Source organism: Zeugodacus cucurbitae, chromosome 5 (genome assembly GCF_028554725.1).
Source record: "Zeugodacus cucurbitae isolate PBARC_wt_2022May chromosome 5, idZeuCucr1.2, whole genome shotgun sequence".
Taxonomy (NCBI): domain Eukaryota; kingdom Metazoa; phylum Arthropoda; class Insecta; order Diptera; family Tephritidae; genus Zeugodacus; species Zeugodacus cucurbitae.
The window spans coordinates 18,100,792-18,118,334 of record NC_071670.1 but is presented as its reverse complement, the minus strand read 5'-3'; the positions used below and the strand labels follow the sequence as shown (position 1 = coordinate 18,118,334).

Here is a 17,543-nt window from a genome sequence, read left to right as displayed (position 1 = left end):
ATTTTTAGAGTGTTTACGTAAATACATGTAAATTGCGAAAAAAAGATAAAAAAATCGAAGTCGAAATCTAACTAGTATATGTAACCTCTTAAATATATTTTTAAATTTCTACATTCGACATTTTTCTTGTGTAATTCTTGAATTTTTTAAATGTTTTGACAAATGTTTCACGATGTTTTCAAAATTTTTTCTCGAATAAATTCCTTGTTTTCTAAATATGAAACTCTAGAATAGTTGTTATATCTAGAATAGCAGTGCTTGATAAAGCAACCTTCGAATATAAAAAAACATAAATTTCTTCCCAAAATTCGCATATGCTGTATATACATGTTTCACCATTCTACATTATCTCTAACCTCTAATCTATTTCCTTTCTAGCCACCGAACAACCACGCACACCCAATCCACTCTTCAAACGCAGATTTTCGCTTGCCGCCAATCCTTCTGTCAGCGCTACAACTATACTTGCGCCGGGTACAAACACTCCAGCCGACGCACTTACCACAACACTCTTCGTAGACGGTTTCGATGCCGAGGACGCCAGCGATCAAGTGGCCAAATCGAGTGTGCATACAAATCATTTCAATCAATTTGTGCAAAATGCCGAAGATAATGAAGCGCAAATACCACAACGCGCTTTAAGCAGCGGCATCAAGGCCTCACCATTGAAATCGAAGCCGCAAACAGCAGTCACAACAACAACACATGCGCCCCCATCTGAGCCGCGACAGCCATATGTGGAATCCATCACTCGTCGTATGGGCACTGTAGCTGCCACCACGGAGTTCACTGCATCGAAGCGTAATTTAAATTTACTTTTTTTATTTCAAATATATTAACAGGAAATTAAATGAAATGGAAAATTCCAATACACATTTTAATTTCAGGAAAGTCTGTTGGCAGCAAGCGAAGGCCACAGAAGTACACGCCCACTACGCCACAAACGTCAACAGAAAGTCTACCGTCGCGACTCGGGCAGTCTGCAAAAGAGACTGTGAACCGGCGACGGCCTAACAAATTTGCCACCGGCGACACTTTTGAGCGACTAAATGGCAATCAGACGGCACCGGCAAAGCCAGCCACACACGTCAGCACGTCGAAAGCCAGTAGTCATCGGCCGGTCGTCGACTATGACTACTATGACGATGAAAATGAGCGTGTTGTTGGCAATACCGAAGGGCAACAGGTGCGTACGAAGACACAACAATTTTTAGTTTTGTATATAAATATTTTTGTTTGTCTGATTTTTAGTTGAAAGTGATTCTGCATGGACGTGGCATAATCGAATGCTTGGATCAAGGTAATTTCCCGCATCCTTTATCGTGCCGGAAATTCATATCCTGTGCCAAATTCGAGACAGGCGGTGTCGTGGGCTGGGAATATACTTGTCCGAAAGGCCTCAGTTATGATCCTGTCGGTGGCATGTGCAATTGGGCAGCCGGTCTCGGCTGTAAAGAGTAATTGTTGGCGCCAATAGCTGTTTGAAATATGAAATTTTACAAGTGCATACCCTATAAATACTGCTAGCAGCATACTTACACACAAATCAATTTGCAATCACTGTATAAATGCAATAAAGAATACTCATTAAAGTAGCTCATTGTGAGTTTGACGTCTGCGACAAAACTCATACTCATTCCAGTTTTTAAAACAACACGAATTTTCACTTAATCCATGCAATTATTTTATAGTTTTAATAAAATTATGTGATTATCGTTTATTGTTTCTTCTTCCTTAGTTTTTTAAGTGTAACGTTAAGTTTAAGATAAAAATGTTAAATTAAATTTAGTTAAATTTTGAAAAAAATTAAAAATACTGTAAATGCTAAAGTTTGATAAGTATTCGTTCAATGTAATATTCTTCGCCTAACAACGAATTACTTACTATACATATTTCTACTTTTCTATGCCAATACTCTATAAATTGTATAATTTATAACCAATAAAAAGAAAATACTTTACTATAATTACTTTTAATTATTTTTTAAATATATTTTAATTATTATTAAAAATCTCGAAATATAAGAGACGTTAGAAATTTCTATTCCAAATTTAGAAATATTTAGAAATTACATTTTCCACAGGTGCTTATATTCAAGTCTATCCTTTTGAAAACACCTATTTCAAATTGTGTAAAGACCCAAACAGTCTAAGTAATACAAGCAATAAGTGAAAATAAGCGCTGAAGTTACCTATCAAGACATACAATGAGTATATCAACCTTGAATATGGATCTTTTAATAATTAATCTAAAAAAAACAAGTAAGGAAAGGCTAAGTTCGGGTGCAACCGAACATTTTATACTCTCGCAATTTATTGAAGAAATTTTAATAAGATAACACCCAAAAGTTTAATAGAATAACGAAAATCGTCCTATATAGTGTATGAGGGCTGAGGTAATTCCTGAACCGATTTCATTCATTTTCACCAGCTAGGTACACTACATATATCCAGAACTATACACGCACTTAATTTCGCAAAGGTATGGTATCTCACATATTAACCAATACATATATGTAGATTAAAGCCCACCGTATTTTTGAAAAACCTATAATTAGGTACATGGGAGCTAGGAAATGTTATTATCCAATTTTAATAATTTTTGGAACAGAGACACACTATTAGAAGAAAACAATTTCCTCTGAATTACATTAAATTATCTAAGAGATTTACCAATATTTTCGGTTAAAAATTACCCTTAGGCGCTGAGTTCAACATATCCGATATCTAGGGTCTTGAAAAGTTATAGTCCGTTTTCGACAATTTTTTCTCAAGAGAAGCTAGAGGTGATATGTACTATTTGTGTAAAGTTTTATTCCGCTATCTTCATTGGTTCCTTAAGTATACATTATAAAGTGAAGGAATCAGATGGAATTCAAAATTGAGTTATATGGGAAGTTGTCGTGGTTATCAACCGATTTCATCCATTTTTCACATGTGTCATCAGGGTGTCAAGAAAGTATTATATGCCGAATTTTATTGAAATCGGTCGATTAGTTCCTGAGATATGGTTTTTGACCCATAAGTGGGAGATGCCACGCCCATTTTTCATTTTGTAAAAAAATCTTAGTGCAGCTTCCTTCTGCTATTTCTTATGTAAAATTTAGTGTTTCTGACGTTTTTCGTTAATGAGTTAACCCACTTTTAGTCATTTTCAACCTAACCTTTGTATGGAAGGTGAGCGTGGTTATTATCCGATTTCTTTAATTTTTGGACTGTATAAGGAAATGGCTGAAAAATACGACTGCAGAAAGTTTGGTTTATATAGCTTTATTGGTTTGCGAGTTATATACAAAAAACATATTTGAGGGCGGGGTCACGCCCACTTTTCCAAAAAAATTACATCCAAATGTGCCCCTCCCTAATACGATCCTATGCTCTAAATTTTATTTTCATAACTTTATTTATGGCTTAGTTATGACACTTTATAAGTTTTTGGTTTTCGCCATTTTGTGGGCGTGGCAATGGTCCGATCTTTTCGAAAGCAACCTCCTCAGGGTGCCAAGGAATACGTGTTCCAAGTTTCGTTAAGATATCTAAATTTTTACTCAAGTTATCCGTTGCACGGACAGACGGACAGACGGACGGACGGAGGGACGGACGGACAGACAGAAATTCGGATTTGGACTCGTCTCGTCACCCTGATCATTTTGATATATATAATCCTATATCTAACTCGTTTAGTTTTATGACTTACAAACAACCGTTAGGTGATATAATACTCTCTTTATCAACTTTTGTTGCGGGAGTATAAAAATAATACATTTGTGTAACGGCAAATGCTAACATTTTCGCATCGGATCTTTAGATCGTAACCAACCATTGTGAAGATAATTTAATATCTTTGAAGCAAGACAGTTGAATAGCCTTTTTGCATTTTTTTATTTAATACATTAATATTATAATTGAGAAACCAGTTTTTGCTTTTCGCATAGCCGGCTACTCGTTTAACGATCAATTGTTATATATTTTAGTTTCTGCTGTTCATAAGAAGTTGATAAGTTTCATCAACTAATTGCTATTTTAACAATAAACCAAATTTACAGCGTAGACAACAACCCGCACAGTTGCATTAGGTAGTAAAACACGATATTTCTTTTGTATGGCAAATCGATCTAAATCAGCGCTTTAATCGAACAACGACCGGTTAATTTATCAATTAACTCCTGTTCAAAAAGGCTATAAAGCTGTTACTTAGAGCAAATGGCAAATTTTTAAAATCAGAATTATTATTTTTTATAATGATTTGAAACGTTGCCAAATTAAAAAAAAAAATAATTATTTAATGCCAATTCAAATAATTATCATTTCTAGGGACATGTGATTTTTTTAAGATTTTCAACGATTTCTATAACCTCTTACTTCGGAGTTTTATCATCTATGAGTGGTACGGTTTTCCTAAGTCTTGTAGAGATACCTAAGTTCATTTGTGATAGTATCAATAGCTCTAACGATTATAATGATAGTTTCTAGATTTCTTATGAGTACAACTACTATCGATAATTTAGAATAACTCTCAAATATGTCTACCAATCATTTCAAAATTTACAAAAGCATTTAATGTTTTGTGACTAAGGGAGCCCAAATATATATAATACATATATATAATATAAAGGGTGATTTTTTAAGAGCTTGATAACTTTTTAAAAAAAAAAACGCATAAAATTTGCAAAATCTCATCGGTTCTTTATTTGAAACGTTAGATTGGTTCATGACATTTACTTTTTGAAGATAATTTCATTTAAATGTTGACCGCGGCTGCGTCTTAGGTGGTCCATTCGGAAAGTCCAATTTTGGGCAACTTTTTCGAGCATTTCGGCCGGAATAGCCCGAATTTCTTCGGAAATGTTGTCTTCCAAAGCTGGAATAGTTGCTGGCTTATTTCTGTAGACTTTAGACTTGACGTAGCCCCACAAAAAATAGTCTAAAGGCGTTAAATCGCATGATCTTGGTGGCCAACTTACGGGTCCATTTCTTGAGATGAATTGTTCTACGAAGTTTTCCCTCAAAATGGCCATAGAATCGCGAGCTGTGTGGCATGTAGCGCCATCTTGTTGAAACCACATGTCAACCAAGTTCAGTTCTTCCATTTTTGGCAACAAAAAGTTTGTTAGCATCGAACGATAGCGATCGCCATTCACCGTAACGTTGCGTCCAACAGCATCTTTGAAAAAATACGGTCCAATGATTCCACCAGCGTACAAACCACACCAAACAGTGCATTTTTCGGGATGCATGGGCAGTTCTTGAACGGCTTCTGGTTGCTCTTCACCCCAAATGCGGCAATTTTGCTTATTTACGTAGCCATTCAACCAGAAATGAGCCTCATCGCTGAACAAAATTTGTCGATAAAAACATTTCGAACCGAACACTGATTTTGGTAATAAAATTCAATGATTTGCAAGCGTTGCTCGTTAGTAAGTCTATTCATGATGAAATGTCAAAGCATACTGAGCATCTTTCTCTTTGACACCATGTCTGAAATCCCACGTGATCTGTCAAATACTAATGCATGAAAATCCTAACCTCAAAAAAATCACCCGTTATAAATATGTATGATATGCCGGAAATCTAGACACACGTTAAGAAAATTGTAGTCGTCAATCTTACTTATTCTTCGATTGTTCACATCCACAGCAATGACTTTATGGGAAACAAATTTCTCCAAATACCAATCAACATTATTGCGACTCAAAGTTTGCATATATGTATTTCTCCTTTACCCGTTTAGAAATCGTTTTCTTATCCTACCTGGAACAAATTTATCTACATATATGGTTATCTTGTATTCTTTAAGCAAATTAAATGAACATATTCTTTAATACCAATTGCGTTTATTTACAAATCAGTTTTACAGCTTTATGTCGGAATTTAAGGGTATAGTATAAAAAAGTTCTAATGCAATGAAAATAAAATACAAAATCTATTTAAAGCTTAGCCATTTTCTTTTCCGCCTTTAACCGTAGTTTAGTTGTTCGAATTGCGACCGGATGCCTGATGTATTCCATGATAGGAGTTCTGTTTCTTGGCTGGTGCACTTTTACCGAAGGGGCTTTTTGGATTCACTTGCAGAATGTAGTCACCCTCCAAATCGTAGTCAGCGGCAATACCCATGTAAGCGCGTCTGCCATTGCCATTGTTGTTTTTATACTGTTGTAGAGACTCGGCTGCGACAGCTGGGAAGTTGCGATCATTGCCTGGACGTACTGTCTCGGCGAAGTAGCGGGTAGCACGTAAGCAAGCTTCGATAATGTCATCAGTACCGGGCATGGCAACAGATGGGCCATTGGGATAGAAGTCAACATCACCGACACGCATAGCGGTACCCAAGCCATAAGCCGAAGTGTGGATGGCATCAACGAAATCAGCATTACCGCGAGCCAAGCCGACCAAAGTGTTGGGTTTGCGGGCGAAAATTTTCGAGGGATCCATAGCTGTGATGCGGCGCAAAGTGTTGCCGGTTTGACGTGTGAATTGACGAGCAGCAGCACCGGCAACATGAGCGCCAATACCTTGTGCAACAATATAGATCACTTCCTGTGGTACATCCGTTTGCGAGGTAAGTTGCACCAAACTGTTACCGATAGCAGCACCGACGCGGTTGATATCGAGCAAAGCGAGTTCTTCGAAGTTGCGTATGACGGCACCCAAATCAATGACCACTAAATTACCGCTAGGTTTAGGTTGACTGCTTGAACGGCTAGAGGCTTCCTCGCTTGATGAAGTATCCTGCTCAGAATCATCATTCTGACCACCTTGTACTTGCACTTGTCCATTGTAAGCCTGCAAATAAGCTTGTACGAGCTTCTGGTTGGCGCGTGCAGCATCACGCAGTTTCTGTTGTGGGAGACCAGTGATGAAAATGGTGACTTCTTGCTTGCCGAAATGGGGCTGTTGCTGGGCGGTGGATACCAACTGATTCAATTTGAAGTTGACGCGCTGACCAGTGGGTGTGTAGGTGTAGGCAGGAATATCGCTGGGACTAGGTGCATAACTGGGCTCAATTTTCCGGCTCAACTGCGACAAGTGATCTACAAGTAAAATTCAGTACATTCGCTTGAATCCTGCTATGTGAGAATACTTGCATCAGCAATACTTACAAATCTTGTTCACCAAATCAGCGGCTTCCTCAGCGGGCATTTCCTGCAACTTTTCGAAAGTGATCTCATCCACTGAAGGTGCATTCTCCAATTCACGTGGAGAAATCCACTCAGTGGGCTTCAAGCTATCACGTATTGAGTTGCTTCTGCCGCACACCGTTGTTGCTGCAGCCAAAACGGCCACCAGACAAAAAATGCTTAAAGGATTCATGGCGCTTTACGTTGGTTGCGTCTACGTTACCGTTTATGTCGTATACCGGGAAGCAGTCGAATTGAACTGTAATGTTGACGAAAAGGAAAGTGTAGCTTTTATACCATAACGGCATTTGAATGCATGCAACACATCTACGACTTGAAGCGTACAGAATGCTGAGGAAACGTTAATTGAGTAGACGAGTGCATTGAACTCGCTTCGAAAACTGCTGTTGCAGGGAAATAGAAATACTTATATTTGCACATCCGTATGTCGTCAATCATTTTAGGAATCACTGAGGGTTTAATGCAAGTGCAAACGCCAACTACTGGTGCGCGTGCAATAAGTTTCGCTTATCTGCAAGTTTGATAAGCTCATTGCCAGACACAATAGCCGACCGATTGCAATAAACGATTTGAACTAGCTGATTTTAAGTTATTGCTATTGTAGTAAAATTTCTTGTTTGATTTATTTTTTTAATTATTTTTTTTTTAATTTTTTTTTTTGGTATTTTGTTAACTTTTTTATTTATTTTATTTTATTTTTTATAGTTGTCGCCACTTAGGAGCTACCCGAATTTCAGCAGTCTCATATTTCCAAAAATAATTGAAAACACGAAACGACAACACATGGGAAATTATTTTTATTTTTTGTTGAATATTTTCAAAACAACCATTGCATAATTGGCTATATGAGCCCGCCTTTCCGTTATATTTTATAAATAAAGCTTAAATATAACACTTTTGTTTACTAAAAGCATGCAGACTAAGTGTTTTGTTGTTGCGCATTCATTGAACAATAATATTGTAAATAAAAAAAAAGAAAAGTACAATATCCAAATATGAGCAACTCTAATTGGTTAAAGAACAAATCGTACTCATTTTGAGTAATATAAGTTGACATACTTTATTGGTATTCATTGGAAATAATGAGCGGAAAAAGGAAACTTTGACAAAATGTCAAAACCTTTTTGTATAAAGTTTCAAACAAAAAAGTTATGCGTTTTTAAAATATGCGTTCAAGAATAGTTCGATATTTCGTTACATATCATGTAATGTATATTTGTATATTTCTATTGTTATCTTCGTTATTATAACGGTTATCTGAACAATTTTGAGTAAAACTGTCTTCGATGACAAATCGAAGAACAAATCATACCAACCAAATATTCTAGTATAATGAAACATATTTATAATATTCAATATACATACATATGTATGTACATATCTAGAAAGACAGACGGCTTTACCATTCCGCAAACGACCGAAATTTGCCGAGTCATTTAAGCGTCGAGATCTCAAACTGCTGAGCTACAGAAACAAAAAATTAAATAGCTAAGATTTAAAAAAATACATAAAAGAAATTTTATTTTTAGAATGTTACTTATTAAGAGAAGATAGAATAGATCTTGAGTTTAACTTAAAATTTGTTCTAGAAGATTTTAAGTTAATGATCTAAACTGCCTAGATAAACGAAATATATGTACACTTTTAACGATTAGTATATGGAGGATGATTCAATCTAGCATCTCAATGTAAGTTACCTAAAGTAAAGTTGTCGAATGGACTCTTGCTTATCAGAATGAATGTGATAACTAGGATTTCATAAAGGCGAATTATTTGGTGAGTGATAATGTCTTCAAAAAAAAAGTTTGGGTATAGCTGACATTTTTGCAATTCCCCTATAATTCCATTGGCTACCATTTGGGCCATTGGTAGCGAACCTAGCGTCACCAGGAGCGCGAAAAACGTATGAGTACCATATGTCGATGGTGACCCAATGATGCACCTTTGGTGGCCACTGGCGGACGGATTGGATGCACTAGGTGCATGGAATCCTATTTATACATGTTAGTGCTACCGAGCACAAACTTTTTGATCCATCCACCATCACCATTATGATCATTTTATGCTTTGTGATTATTCAATACGCGATAAAGCTCTTTTTAATTTACCAATAAATATAATTTTCTAAAAATAAATATAAATAATACTAATAACCATAAACTAGGTATTAACAAGTCTAAACTAGTTTTCAATGCGAAATTATTAAAACATTTATTAATTTAGTTATGAAATCTAATTTAATGAGCATAGTTTTTTAAAGGATAGAAGTACTTTTTTAATAATAAATAGTAAGTATTGAACATACATATGTACAAGAAAGACATAGAAAGATTGAATCAAGCTGCCAATCATAACCGCAGCGAGCTGTCATACTTTTAAAATCCTTTCCCTCATTTCGTACACAACATCATGATCTAGTGTATTTTTTGTCCAATGCAATACAAAGCATATAACGGCACGATACTGTATATATCTAAGTCCATTTATATTATTCATGGTTTTACGCAGATGTGAAAAGTTTCATATTATACCATTATTTTTTGTAAATTTGTCAAAACAAAATTATGCTGAAAACAAGTTGGTGCCATTTAAAGATCAAAACTTAGCATGTAAATTTATTTAAAAAAAAATCCTTAAATTAAGGAAAAACAAAATGTAACATTGTTAAAGATAACCTGTATTGCCGATTTGATAAATACATATACATATTACATGCATTGGTTAAAAATCTTTCTTGAAACTTGAGTTTTTGCTTAGGAATAATTCGAAAATTTTTCATTTTACAACTTCTTATGCGAATGACAAATTTGTTAAGATTGAGCTTAAACTTTTATTGAATAAAGGGCATAGTAAAACTCTTAAAGTTATGTTCGTTAATTTTTAGCTTGATATCTTTCTGAAACATTTAGCAATTTGTTGTAATAAATTCTCCAGAACATCCCATTAAATAAAACACATAAATTATAAACAAATTCATAAAATAGACCTCTTACTTACAAGCATACATAGCCTATCTCTAAGAAACCCTCAAACTGCACAAGTTGACGCGTTTAGCCCTTATCACTTACGACACTGCATCACACAAATCGGCAACAAAGTTGTTTATGCATTAATGTTGTTGTTATACCGGCCGGCAAATACTGCAATTCAGCGAAAATCGCACGCGCAACTTTTCCTCGTTCAAGGTGCGGTCAACGCCCTTCTATAGCCAGTACTCCGAGTACATACAAACTGTTTTTTATGGATTATATTTAATCTAAACAAGTAAGGAAGGGCTAAGTTCGGGTGTAACCGAACATTTTATACAATCGCAATTTATTTAATTAATTTTATTAATATAACACACAATTTGAGTCACATGTGTGAACCGATTTGGACTATTTTCATAAATCATCATTGGGAAGCCAATAATATGTATATTATGAACCGAATTGAATTTCATTGAAATTGGTCGAGTAGTTTCGGAGATATGGTTTTTGACCCATAAGTGGGCGAAACAACACCCATTTAAAATTTTGTGTACCATTTTAGTCCAGCTCTTCAAAAAACATAGTAGGGCGGGACCACGCCCACTTCCCCAAAAAAATTACATCCAAATATGCCCCTTCATAGTGCGATCCTTCAAACCAAATTTTACTTTCATTGCTTGTTTATGGATTAGATATGACTCCTTATCTGTTTTCGGTTATCGCTATTTTATGGTCGTGGCAGTGGTCCGATTCTTCGAACTTAACCTTCTTATGGTGCCAAGAAACACGTGTACCAAGTTTCTTCAAAATTTCTAAATTTTTACTCAAGTTACAGCTTGCACGGACGGACAGACAGACATCCGGATTTGAACTTTACTCGTCACCCTGACCTTATTTGGTATATATAACCTTTAGTTTTAGGACTTACAAACAAACGTTATATGAACAAAACTATAATACTCTCTTAGCAACTTATGTTGCGAGAGTATAAAAATATACCTGCATACATACATACATAAGTATATGCCCTCAGAAACTTTTTGCAAACAATTGTATAAGGTGTCTTTCCAAAGCTTCTATATTAGGGCTTTCGAGGGGCGATTGAATTTTCGTATATAAATCATCGACAAATGAGTTGGGGACACAGTTCAAACTGACTTGCAAACGTGATCATGAATCCGCTGAAGATTTTTTGTTTTATAGCTTTGGTATTAGCTGCCGCTAATGCTTCATCTAAGCATGGCAAGAACAAGGATAGCTTAAAGCCCACCGATTGGTTATCAGTTTCCGAATTGGAATCGATGCCTTCAGTTGAGGATATCACTTTGCAACAGTTGGAGAACATGTCAGTGGAAGAGGCCGAGCGAAAAATTGAGAAGATGTGTGAGTGTCTTACGAACATTTAGGTTAGTCGTAATTTACTACATAACCTAATTTTTTCTTTTTTTAGATCACTTGTCACAAATTAATCATGCTCTAGAACCGTCGTTTGTTCCGAGTCCTAGTAATGTACCCGTTATCTTGATGAAACCCAATGGACAGCCCGAACGCACCAATCTCAATGAACTGGTTGAAGCTTGCAAACAACAGCCCAACTTTGGTAATGAGGAAGTCACCATTTTCATCACTGGTTTGCCACAGTCGTGTCCTTCAGTAGCAAAAGCTAACAAGAAATTAGTCCAGGCTTATATGCAACGCTATAACGGTCAGCGTCAGCCAATAAGCAACAACAAGGACTATGATTATGGCAGCAATAAGGACAATCAAGGTGCCACATCAAGTGAAGAAGACTACAGTGAATCCTGGAAGAATCCTAAACCCACAAGCGGCAACCTCGTGGTAAGTTTCACACAATAGATGTAATATACGATTTTGTTTAAAGTCTCAATTAAATTATTATTTTTACTCGCTTAGATCGTTAACTTGGGCTCCACACTCACCAACATGAAGCGTTTAGCGCTTATCGATGTTGAACAAACTGGCAAAATGATTGCAAAAGCTCTCGTCCAATTGACCAACGAAGTAGATGTACCACAAGAGATCATACACATTGTTGGACAAGGTATTGGTGCGCAGGTTGCTGGTGCTGCTGGACGTCAATACAAACGCTTGACCGGACATCAAATCCGTCGCATCACAGCTTTGGACCCTGCTAAGATGTTCGCTAAGGAAAAGGGTATGTTATCTGGATTGGCCCGTGGTGATGCCGACTTCGTTGATGCCATCCATACATCGACTTGTGGAATGGGTACACGCCATCGCGTTGGTGATGTCGACTTCTACGTCAACGGTCCAGCATCCGCTGCCCCTGGTGCTACCAATGTAATTGAAGCATCCATGCGCGCAACCCGTTACTTCGCCGAATCAGTGCGTCCAGGCAATGAACGTAACTTCCCCGCGGTAGCCGCCAACTCAATGAACCAATATGAAAATAAAGAGGGCTCTGGCAAACGCGCTTACATGGGTATCGCTACCAATTTTGATTTGGAGGGTGATTATATGCTCAAAGTGAATCCAAAGAGCCCATTCGGCAAGAGCGCTCCCGCCCAAAAGCAAAACACTTATCATGGTCAACATCAGTCGTGGAAGAACGACAAAAACCAGGATTGATATGCTAACAACTATAACATCTGGGAGATTATCGAAAAAGATGGATAACTAACTTTTTAATTACTGATTTTTGTACCTTTTTGAATTTTCATAGAAAATAAAAGAAGCATTTTTATATAAAAAGATGCTAATTGAAGCAAATTTCGACAAATTTTTATAAATTTAGTATTTATCTATTACTACAGTCAGTGTCAGTTATTGCCGTCTTTTTGACACTTAGCAATGTAAACACTTTGAATAGTCTGACCCCAATTGCTGCATAATTCCGGCTAACCACATCACGATATGTTGAAATTTGTCTGTTATTGCTACAGTTATGTCCAATATCTATTGTTATAACGACATTGAATTGATGAGTACAAGTCGCAATGTATAAAAACTTACGAAATCGGGAAGGGAGTGCACTCATAACTGGTACTTAGTTTCATTACTACATTCACTATTCTACTATATTAGATATATTGAGGCTAGAAAAAATACTCAAGAGCTTGTCTCCACGAAATTGTATGAAGATAACCAGTGGCGAACGCAGGAAAAAAATTTGGGGGGGGGGGGGGTTGTTGTTTAGGTAAAAAGACAATGTTTCATTATTTTATTCACAAATTGAAGTCTAATCTTATTTTATTTTGGGTCGTAACATTTAAAATCTCTTCCTCCGTCACGTCTATATCTCTATGGATATTCAAGAGAGCCATTCCGTTCAGGCGTGCTTCTCCAGTTTTATTTCTTAAATATGTTTTAAGCCTGCGAAGTGAGGAAAACGAGCGTTCACTTGAAGCGACAGATATAGGGATTGTTGCTCCAATCTTAAAAAAACGATGCACTGTTTTGAAAATTTTTGCATCGCAACAATTCAATGCGTCTAAAAAAGTTTTGGATCTCTTTGTTTGATTTAACCAGTTCCTGAAAATATATTCAAAATTTTAGTTAGAAAATATAATCTGAAGAAAAGATTTTTAACCTTTTCCACATTCTAAATTCAGCAACGAAATCATCGGGATCTTCTACATCAGCGGACCATTGCTTTTCTAAAACACGAACAGTCTCCTGCATCTCAATAACGTCAAGATTTATGCATTTATTTGGCAAAATGTTTTCAATTTTGGAAAGCAGCTCTCGATGTTTTAAGTCCATTTTCGACTCACAATTCCCCTTAAATCTAAAAAAATCCAGTTCAGCAGCCACAGAGTTTTAAGGCAAACTCATTACTTTGAAGCAAATTAAAAAAATGTCTCTGTCCAGTTTATATTTTTCTGGGTTTTTTAATTGGCCTACATTCCCACAACTTTTTAATACTATCCAGATACAATAGGTTTGTTTTTAGTTTAACATTTTCATAATTTCAAAAAATTAAATTCTATCAGCAGAAAAGTATCAAAATAGGCCGTTTGTGAACAAAAAAGTATCAAATCACAAAATTTAGAAAAAAAGTATCAAGAAAGATACAATTGTATCAAAACGGCAATGCTGTTAGTGACTAATGTATTCATTTATTTTACATATTCATACATCGTAGGCAGAAATATTGCTTTGAAAACAACAAATTAAAATTTTTCAAATGACTAGGTAGAATTAAATTCTATTATTTAAAAATTCAATTACTTTGGGGGGGTTTTAACACCCCAAAACCCCCCCCCCTGCGTTCGCCTCTGAAGATAACACAATTTGGCCATATATTAGGCAATAAAGTACGCTAGACGCATTCTTCTTAGTACATGACGGCTAGGGTATTTCCGGAATCGATTTCACCTATTTTCAGCACGACTGACAGTATATTTAATATTATATTATATTATATTTAATTAGCTATATCTTACATATTGATTATTCAGTACCGTATAAAGTCCACCCGAAATCTCTATATATTAGGCATATGGGAACTAGGGAAAGTTTTTTTTTGGCAAAGAGAAACAACATTATTTGGAAAATACGCCCTCTGAATTTCATTAATAATAACTTACTTACAAATATTTCTGGTGAAAGGCTGAGATCTTTCACTTGTTTTGTTTTATTTACAGCCATAAAAAGTTGCACTACAACTTTTCGGATTTGTATTTTAGAATTTTTATGCAAAGATTTTTTGCGATATCTTCAATGGCCCTTGATATATATTTTCCAAAAAAAAAACAATCAGATGTATAATAACATTTGTGTTAAATATGAAGTAGGTGCGGTTGTAAACCAATTTCGCCCATACAATCTCCAATTAACTAAATAGTGAAATGGACACAGATATGGTGCATTACTCTAAACAAAACGAAGTCAATACATGTAAACTACATTAACAATAGTGCTAGATATATCCCTTTGAAATTGGTAATGTGGTAATCCCGTCCTCAACCTCTGCTAAATATCTTATCATCAATCAAACGCTGAAAGCCATTTGGACATATGGTATTCAAGTGCTTCAAAGGTTCCAAAATAAAGTTCTACGAAAATTTGTAAATGGTATATAGGTAATTCAGATCTACACCGTGATCTTCATTTAAAAATGGTTCGGAAAGTTATTCACGAAGCAGCAATGAAAAATTCAGCGAGGTTGCAGAATCTCGTAAACCCCGACGACTAGGAGAAGCGAATAACGTTTCATGAACTTATACTAAAATAAAAACAAGTAAGGAAGGGCTAAGTTCGGGTGTAACCGAACATTTTATACTATCGCAATTTATTTATATTATATAATATACAATAACCCCCATATTCGTCATATATATTGTATAAAGTCCATTGAAAGTTGGAAACCATAATATTAGGTTAGGAGCACCGAGGTCCTCGTGTTCGATATATGGGGCCTTAAAAACCTATGGTTCGATTTCGGCGATTTTTAGAATGGGGCTGCCACACTATAAACATAGTATTTGTGCAAAGTTCTGCACCGATATCTTCACTAGTGCTTACTTTATATATAGGAAGTAGGCGTGGTTGTGAAGCGATTTGGCCTATTTTCACAACATATCATTGGGATGTAAGGAAACTATTACAAACCAAGTTTCATTGAAATCGGTCGAGTAGTTCCTGAGATATGGTTTTTGACCCATAAGTGGGCGACGCCTCGCCCATTTTCCATTTAGTAAAAAAATCTGAGTGCAGCTTCCATCTGCCATTTCTTATGTGAAATTTAGTGTTTCTGGAGTTTTTCGTTACTGAGTTAACTCACTTTTAGTAATTTTCAACCTAACCTTTGTATGGGAGGTGGGCGTAGTTATTATCCGATTTCAACTAATTTCATGGTGTGTGGTGGGGTACGTAAGAGAACTGACTGCAGAAAGTTTGGTTTATATAGCTTTATTGGTTTGCGAGATAGATACAAATGACCGATTTGGGGGCGGGGCCACGCCCACTTTCCCAAAAAAATTACATCCAACTATGTCACTTCCTACTGCGATCCTTTGTTCCAAATTTTACTTTTATAACTTTATTTATGGCTTAGTTATGACACTTTTTGTGTTTTCGGTTTTCGCCATTTTGTGGGCGTGGCAGTGGTCCGATTTTCCCATTTTCGAAAGCAACCCTCTCACGGTCCCAAGGAAAGTGTATTCCAAGTTTCATCAAGATATCTCAATTTTTACTCAAGTTATCCGTTGCACGGACGGAAGGACGGACGGACAGGCAGACATTCGGATTTTTCTCGTCTCGTCACCCTGATCATTTTGATATATATAACCCTATATCTAACTCGTTTAGTTTTATGACTTACAAACAACCGTTATGTGAAAAAAACTATAATAATCTCTTAGCAACTTTTGTTGCGAGAGCATAAAAATTATTATACATACCTAATACGTATAGCGTGTGAAAACCATGGCATTTCCAGATTTATGCCACACACTTCCTGTCCTTGCGACTGTCCTTGTGACGTAAATACGTTTGAACTGAAATGGCAAATCGTTGGAATTCAAAGAAATTCGTGGAATAATGTATTCATTATGTAAGTCCTTTTTAAATTTCTTGCAGCTATCACATAATTCGGTTTCCTTTACACAATTTCGGCGCATTAAGATTACCAAGCTTAATAATGACAGATCCAACTTCTGGTCTTCATTCAACACGATACATCGATTTATATGAGCACAAATCTCACGGAATTTGACTTTGAATCGTCCAGTGTAATTCATTAACATCGGTATGTCAGATATATTTATTGTCTTGTTTCATATAATACCATTTAACGTTTGTAACATAAAAAAATTTCTGAACAAAGAAACAATGACAACCTTCAAAATATTTTTACATATTTTTTTATACTCTCGCAACCTGTTGCACAGAGTATTATAGTTTTGTTCACATAACGGTTGTTTGTGTCACCAAGAAATAAAAGAGTTAGATATGGGGTTATATATATATAAATGATCAGGATTTATAAATGGATTTGAAATCCGGATGTCTGTCCGTCCGTCTGTCCGTCCATCTGTCCTTCTGTCCGTGCAAGCGATAACTTGAGTAAAAATTAAGATATCTTAATGAAACTTGGAACACACATTCCTTGGCACCCTGAGGAGGTTGCTTTCAAAAATGGGCAAAATCGATCCACTGCCACGCCCACAAAATGGTGGAAAGTGGAAACCTATACAGTGTCATAACTAAGCCATAAATAAAGTTATGAAAGTGAAATTTGGAACATAGGATCCCATTAGGGAGGGGCACATTTGCATGTAATTCTTTTTGAAAAGTGGGCGTGACCCCGCCCCCAAACAGGTTTTTTGTATATAACTCGCAAACCAATAAAGCTATATAAACCAAACTTTCTGCAGTCGATTCTCTTACGTACCCCACCACACCCCATGAAAATAGTTGAAATCTGATAATAACCACGCCCACATCCCATA

The 17,543-nt window shown here is 36.0% G+C and overlaps 3 protein-coding genes across 3 annotated transcripts in view; 2 read left to right on the top strand and 1 right to left on the bottom strand.

The window, feature by feature from the left end:
* The window catches only part of LOC105218088 (uncharacterized), a 91,628-nt gene extending 89,968 nt beyond the window's left edge, over window positions 1-1,660 (top strand). The window contains 3 exon segments of the mRNA XM_054231055.1: window positions 379-801; window positions 888-1,186; window positions 1,252-1,660. Of these exon segments, the coding sequence (XP_054087030.1) occupies window positions 379-801; window positions 888-1,186; window positions 1,252-1,461 (932 nt within the window). The 3' untranslated portion in view covers window positions 1,462-1,660.
* A 4,153-nt stretch (window positions 1,661-5,813) lies between these two features.
* LOC105218060 (vitellogenin-2) lies at window positions 5,814-7,398 on the bottom strand. Its single transcript, XM_011193407.3, has 2 exons — window positions 7,100-7,398; window positions 5,814-7,030 (listed from the first exon to the last, which is right to left on the bottom strand). The coding sequence occupies exons 1-2, from the start codon at window positions 7,308-7,310 to the stop codon at window positions 5,967-5,969; spliced, it is 1,275 nt and encodes a 424-aa protein (XP_011191709.1). The 5' UTR covers window positions 7,311-7,398; the 3' UTR covers window positions 5,814-5,966.
* A 3,834-nt stretch (window positions 7,399-11,232) lies between these two features.
* Window positions 11,233-12,856, top strand: LOC105218064 (vitellogenin-1). The gene is made up of 3 exons (XM_011193412.3): window positions 11,233-11,490; window positions 11,558-11,946; window positions 12,022-12,856. The coding sequence occupies exons 1-3, from the start codon at window positions 11,280-11,282 to the stop codon at window positions 12,715-12,717; spliced, it is 1,296 nt and encodes a 431-aa protein (XP_011191714.1). The 5' UTR covers window positions 11,233-11,279; the 3' UTR covers window positions 12,718-12,856.
* Window positions 12,857-17,543: the final 4,687 nt, after the last annotated feature.

What these genes read in the sequence shown, in the direction of transcription:
- LOC105218064 (XM_011193412.3), top strand. Translation starts at nt 11,280, where the DNA reads ATGAATCCGCTGAAGATTTTTTGTTTTATAGCTTTGGTATTAGCTGCC. An exon ending in GCGAAAAATTGAGAAGATGT is followed by an intron (nt 11,491 to 11,557) that starts GTGAGTGTCTTA and finishes TTCTTTTTTTAG; the next exon opens with ATCACTTGTCACAAATTAAT. An exon ending in CCACAAGCGGCAACCTCGTG is followed by an intron (nt 11,947 to 12,021) that starts GTAAGTTTCACA and finishes TTACTCGCTTAG; the next exon opens with ATCGTTAACTTGGGCTCCAC.
- LOC105218060 (XM_011193407.3), bottom strand. Translation starts at nt 7,310, where the DNA reads ATGAATCCTTTAAGCATTTTTTGTCTGGTGGCCGTTTTGGCTGCAGCA. An exon ending in TGATTTGGTGAACAAGATTT is followed by an intron (nt 7,031 to 7,099) that starts GTAAGTATTGCT and finishes TTTTACTTGTAG; the next exon opens with ATCACTTGTCGCAGTTGAGC.